Source organism: Pundamilia nyererei, unplaced genomic scaffold (assembly GCF_000239375.1).
Source record: "Pundamilia nyererei isolate P.nyererei 1_Seehausen unplaced genomic scaffold, PunNye1.0 scaffold00022, whole genome shotgun sequence".
Lineage (NCBI taxonomy): Eukaryota > Metazoa > Chordata > Actinopteri > Cichliformes > Cichlidae > Pundamilia > Pundamilia nyererei.
In genome coordinates, this window is record NW_005187423.1 from 3227969 (window position 1) to 3234389 (window position 6421).

Here is a 6421-nt window from a genome sequence, read left to right on the forward strand (position 1 = left end):
GAGAGTAGTAATTGATGCTGAAGTAGTAATAATTCAATTGATAGAACTGATAAGAAAAGCAGCTTTTTTATATATAAATGCATTTTAGCATGTACAGCCTTTTTCTCTTATAAATGTTATTTTTTTCTTTTTTTTCTCTGGTCCAGCTTATTCTGCTGGTCTGATTGGAAAAAAGGGTTGCTCCCGCCGCAGTGGTCAAGTGTCATTCACACCACCGTCCGAGGAGTGAGGGGAAAGAGCAGGAAGGGGAAGGAGGAGGAAGCGGGGGAGGAGGAGGAGTGGCGGGTGAGGTCAGACAGTCTTGGCCCTCTCCATCAGTCCCAGGTAGGCCAGGAAGGAGTGTTTGTGGGAGGAGGGTGAGGGGAAAGAGCGGGAGGGGGACGCCAAGTTGGAGGAGAAGAGGAGAGGAGACGTGGCCGGCCGCCATCTGGAGTGGAGCTGGGAGTGGAATGTGTAGCGGCTGTTGTGGGTGAACAGGGTGGTGAGGGGGATGAGGTGGGCCCGGTCGCAGTTCCTGTACTGCTCCAACATGTGGCGGGAAGAAGGGAGGAAGAGGGAGGGGCTGCCGCCGTCGCCGGCAACGCTCGCTCCGCTGGGGTCTCTTGGGGTGGCGCCGCCAACGCCGTTGGCGTTAACCAAACCGTGCCGGGGGCCGGCGGGGTCCAGCTGCTGGGACTTGCCCAGCGTGAGCGACAGCGCGACGGACTGAAGCGCCTGAGATGCTGTGAGGCTCATGAGAGGGCTGTTGCTCCCGCTGCCTCCGCTGCTGCTACCACCGCCGCTGCCAAACAGGAAGTTCTCCTGGCTCTTCTGCAACGACGAGCCACCCGGTGACGTCTCCATCGGCAACTCCTCCCCTACCGCCTCCTCGTCTTCCTCCTCTTCTTCTCCTCCGCCTCCTCCTCCCCCTAAGGCTCCGTCCATCCCCCCCGTTCCCCCGCTCTGGTGTTTCTTGAGGTGGCGGCTGAAGACGAAGGGGTGTGTGGTAGTGAAAGGGCACTCTTGGCAGCCGAAAGTCTGGCGCGGCGCGTGCTTCAGCTTCTTGTGCAGGTTGAGGTTGTCCTTGCGCTTGCAGCTATAAGAGCAGCGGTCGCAGTGGAAGGGCCGCTCGCCCGTGTGCACGCGCACGTGCTCGATGAGCTTATTGGCCGTCTTGGACAAGTAGCCACACTGCTCACACTTGTAGTGGTTGCCCAGGCGGTGCCTGCGCATGTGGGCCTCCAGCGAGGCCTGGTCGGGCCACAGTCCCTGGCAGATGCGGCAGCGGTACTCCATCTTACAGTGCGTCTTAAGGTGGCACTCCATGGCCGCTGGACGATTGGTGGAGTAGATGCAAAAAGGGCACCTGGTTAATGGAAGGAAGGACGGAGGGAGGAAGGGAAGGGGGGCAGGGAGGGAGGACACAACACACAAAAGCAAAAGACAGCTGAAAGGAACATGTATGTCCACAGCCATGTAAGACACCTTGAAACGTAATAACACGAGAATGATGAAGAGGAGGAGGACAGATAAAGGAAAATTGAGTACAATGTACAGTTCTGTGTGCACGTGGTGGTATGTGTGGAAGTTTAATGGTGAAAGAATTGAAGTGACCAGGTATGCATGTGTGAGAGGGGAGGGGAGGGAAAGGAGGAAGGTGAGGCAGTGTGGGGTAGGGGAGATGACAGGCAGGAGAAAAAGATTGGAGCAGTAGGACATGAAGGGAAATGAAGGAATGGAGTGGCACTTACATTTAAATAGCACCTTTCATCTGCTCTGGGCCCCAAAGCGCTTCACAAACCCTGCAGAACAGAATTACCTCAGAAAAACCTCGAAATGGTCAAGGCCCTCTCTCCCTCTCTACACACTCCTACATATACAGAAACACTTTACATTGCTCGAGTGCATACATGTGTGTGTGCGCACACAGGATGGGAGGGGGGAGGGAAGGGTGAAGAAAAAAAAAGTATTGATCTGGGCTCAAAGGGGGGTAAGAAAATGCAGGCAATCGAAAAGCAATTTTCCCCGAAGGTTCTTTAACGTTTTTCAAGTTGGCTTAATTCTGCCTGCTTTTATTAGTAAATATCAAAATGGCTTAAAGAAAGTAAGAGTCTGGCAGAAGGTCACATATGCAGATGTTAACAGTAAGGTATACGAGTCGAGCTGGAGCGAATTGAATACGCAGACATCAAAAGAGCTCTGTTCTTCCCGTTTAAAATGTCCTCTATCCAGGTCTATATTATTTGTATACTGTACCATAAAAAATTTATCTGGCTTCAGAAACGTACACCAGACAAACAGTTAAATCATTAAACAAGAAGTCCTTTACGTTTAATCGCTCGCACTACAGCTAGCAGCAACGTGTCGAGGTAACGACTAAAAGACGCCGTGCAGGTCTTCGAGCTATGAAGGGGCTTCTTGTGTCATTTTTGCATTCGTATTTTCAGATGAGATAAAAGTCAGTGCAACTCTGTTAAGCAGCTTCCTGTTTTCATTCAGTGAAATGCTACCATTTCCACACATTTATAGCAATGTTGAGAACTTCACTGATGGCTGAACAGAAAAAGAAAAAAAAACTACAAAAAACAAAAAAATGTACAACACAGGTCTTTCGTGACAAGATGAGGCGGTATTCATAATGATATTCGATGGTTCTGCACATGCACGGGACTGGAGTTGTGTGAGAGACTCGAGAACAAAAACAAAACATGGCTCATGTTGCTTGAAATGAATCTTCACAAAACATCTGCATTTACTTTTTAAGACACATACAGAAGCTTGAATCTTGTATCCAGAGTGGCGTTAACATGGCCGAAGCTAAAGGTGTGTTTAAGCACATTGGTACATTATCAGTGTGTGTGTGTGTGTGTTTGTGGGGGGGTGCTGAGGTCAGCAGATGAGTTTTATGTTAGCTTGACAGGCCTGAAATGTCACAAGGACGTGTCACAGTACAACAAAGGCTCCTGTGGGACTGGAGTATGGTGATGGAGAGGGAAGCGTGAGGAGACGAGAGCTGTACACACAGTCGGTGCTAATGGCTCAGTCACACTAGAGGAAAAGTTGGTGGTTGTCCGATGTTTGCGCTGAATTTCTTCTACATTCGGCAGCTGAGTGCGCAGAACTCTCAGCCTCTCTGTGACCACTTTTGATCGCACAGGTCTCCTAGTGGGAGGCAACCGGTTTGAAAACACTCATGGTCTGAGTGCAGCGACTCTCAGACAGATTGGTGAAGGTTTATAAATAGCTGCTGATTAGTTTATCAACAGACTGCCAACATCTTACAATCAGTCAGAGTCAGTCTGCAACCATGAGCACAACTGGTTGCAGACTGGCTGCATTCCATTATATTCCTATAAAAGCCACAGAAGTCGCAGAGCGCCTATGTCACTTTGTAGTCAAATATTTGTCCTGCGGCAACTACGTCACTATTTGTGGAGATATTTCTGAGGTTCTCGCTGGACTCTGAACGTAAGTAGTTAACATGAAATTCTGTGCATGTAGACGACAACAGATTTGCAATTTAGCTGACTGATTGCTAGATTGAAACGGATAGCCGACCGACTCCAGCCTATTGCCGTTTTATCTCCATCTTGATGTGCCAAAGTTGCTTTGAAGGCAAAACTGACCACAAGCGGTTGCAGACTTAGTCTCTAAAAATTTAACAACTTCAAATTGATTGCGCACAATCGCAATACTTTGGCTGCCGTTTTCTTCTAGTGTGACTGTAGCATAATAAAAACAAGGCTGCTTTATCAGAATACATTAAAAATAACAGAACCATATGCAAGTGTGCATGTGTGTTTGTTCACACTGGTATTTAAAGGCTGTTCATTCTTTCCACTGCATGCATTTAGACTGAACAGACTGCGAGTGATTTAGACATTTGTGATTATGGGGTGCCTGTAACGCGCTTGATTATCTTTTAGGGGTGTGCCAAAAAATTTTATATAATCAACAGCAGAGTGCACCATGTGTCTGTTATTTTGAGGAGGGAGGGAAGTAGTTTTGTGGAATGCAGGTTTTCTAAGATATTTTTTCCTTGGCATGCCTGTTAGCTGTGGGCAGAGGAACAACAGACCCTGAGGGGAAGCCCATTTCCATCTCCTTTCCACTCTCCCTTCTGTTCACAACAGCCACTGCAGACCCACAGACCGCTGTCTAATAAGTTGGACTTGCCAAGACAGGCTGTTGAGAAAAACTGAATCAAGTATCATTTCATTTGCTGGCCGCAGATAATAACCATTAAAAAGGGAGGTTAGGCGATTAAAGGCATGCGGCCCAAATAATCTTCAAATTAAAAAACGTGTTGGTTACAATCAGCTCTTATTTAAATGAATAATGCTTATATATGCTTGTGCATTTTTTTAAAATGTTGCATTTATAATAAGTTACAAGCACACCCCACGAGGTACTCTAATGAGTGTGTATATACAGTATGTGATTTTTGTGTGTAGTGAATTGAGAGGGGAAGGGAGGGGAAGGACGGGCGGAGTTAGGAACCTCTGTCTGTACTTGCTTTCCTTACTTGAGCCCTCCGGAGGGGACGGTGTGGCACTTCTTGTGCTCCAGCAGCTGCTCGGGCGTCTTGAGGAACTTGTGGCAAACGTCGCACTCAAACATTCGTGTGATGAGGTGGATCTGGAGGTGGCGCTCGTACATGCTGCGCGTCTTGCACACAAAATTGCAGAAGACGCACTCGAAACCTGGAGAGAGAGCAAGAGGAGGAGGAGAACGGTGAGTATTAAGACCGGGTTTGTTTTTTTGTAGAAAGCTGATCTGCATTTGGACGAAATCTCAGAGGTTCCCCATCTGCTAAGGGGAGAGAGAGAGTTCAGATACAGGGAGAGGTCAGGTGTAATAATGCCCTCTTAGGCTGCAGGAGTAAAATTCCTCTGCACTTCTGTTCAAGCAAAGGGGCTCACGAGAGACAGATCGTGAAAGTGGACGTCCAAGGAGATGCAGCAGCGGCTGTAATATCCTGACTGAGTCCAAAAAAGGGCTCGAGCTCTTTAAAAAACACACGACCCTGCAGTTCTTGCAACAAAATGACCCCTTACCACTCTGTAACAAAAACCTCTTTCTGTTCTACAGTACAGACAGACTTCAGAACACGGGACATGGTTTTTGTACACAGACTCTCATTTAGAGTAAACTAACCTTCATGGATAAAATCTGCAGAGCATCCAAATAAAAGGAAAAAAAACAAAACAATTCACAGCATCCTCGATGAGACCACATATGAATACAATTAAGTGAATCAAGTTAGTATGTACTCATTGGCTGTGCTTGGTTGAGAATTAATGAGTGCGTTTTTGAAGGACAGAATCTGTTTGGGGGCGTTGTCCCGTCTTCTTGAGCCCGTCGCCCAGCGTGCAATAGATCTTCAAAAGACAAGGGTAATTATGGAGACGGGATCTCTTTAATACTCACTTTCTCAATCAGAGAAGTACCCTCAAACGTTTTAGCCAAGAGATTTGTTGATCAGTTTGACCAACTTCCCCCCAGCGAGGTTTCAAAAACATGTCAGTTTTGCTTGTTTGGTCACTTTAAACAACTTTTTAAGAACACCTAAACTCTGATTCTTGCTCATTTAGAAATGAATAATTCAGTTTGTGGAGATTTCAGGGGCTTTGAAAGTGTATTTGGGTGCAACAGTTCCCACAGTCCCTTGCCTTTGTCAGACTTGTCCTCGGTTCCCGATCCCGAGTGGCTTCCGGAGCTGGACTGGCTGCCGGCGGAGGAGGGCGGGGCTAACAGGCTCTTGAGTTCTTCGTTACCGTGGGTGAGGTCTCCGCCCTCCGAGCTGTTGAGCGAGTCGCTGAGGGCCGAGAGGGAGGATGAGGTGCTCTTGGTCTCGCTGAGGGGACTTCTCGAGTTCAGACCTGGACGCCGGAGGGCGGAGCACAGAGAGAAAGAAACGTTTGTTGGTAGGATCTAATAAGCAGGGGAGAGAAACTGCAGGGGCAGTGAAGAGAAAATAAAAATCTACACAATCTGTGAGCGACACATCATCGGTTTCTAGATCCCCATTGTTACGCACGCGGACACATACACAAACAGAATGAAAACAGGCAGGCTCGATGGTCCTGAGCTCTGACTGAGGCCCTGCTGCCAGTCCAATCAAGATGCAGTGTGCTTTTATTGATCCCCGTCTGTAAGTCTGCAATTCAGTAGGAAAAGAGAGGGAATAAAGAGCGGAGGGGGCGGCAGGGAGGGAGGGGCGAGGAGCTCGGGTCATGGCCAAAGGAGCTAAGATGGCGGGAGCATCTCAGGGCACAGCTCAACAAAGGGCATTCACTCAGGAGGGAGAGGAAAAGAAAAAAAGAAAGGAGGGAGGAAAAGCCTGCACCGATCCTGAAATGGTTGACCTACCTTTTTAATAACAGCCTAGTACACACACACACACACACACACACACACACACACACACACACACACACAC

General features: G+C 48.0%; 1 protein-coding gene across 3 annotated transcripts in view; it reads right to left on the reverse strand.

The window, feature by feature from the left end:
• Positions 1-11: 11 nt before the first annotated feature.
• Positions 12-6421, reverse strand: part of znf827 (zinc finger protein 827) — a 73237-nt gene continuing 66827 nt past the window's right edge. Inside the window, exons 12-15 of one of the 3 annotated variants that reach the window (XM_005726949.1) lie at positions 5652-5861; positions 4505-4682; positions 1731-1781; positions 1246-1310 (exon numbers count right to left, since the gene is read on the reverse strand). In XM_005726949.1, the coding sequence (XP_005727006.1) occupies positions 1733-1781; positions 4505-4682; positions 5652-5861 (437 nt within the window). In that variant the 3' untranslated portion in view covers positions 1246-1310; positions 1731-1732. Of the gene's footprint in view, positions 1346-1730; positions 1782-4504; positions 4683-5651; positions 5862-6421 lie in introns of all 3 variants that reach the window. The other 2 variants (XM_005726948.2, XM_013909284.1) reach the window with 2 other exon arrangements.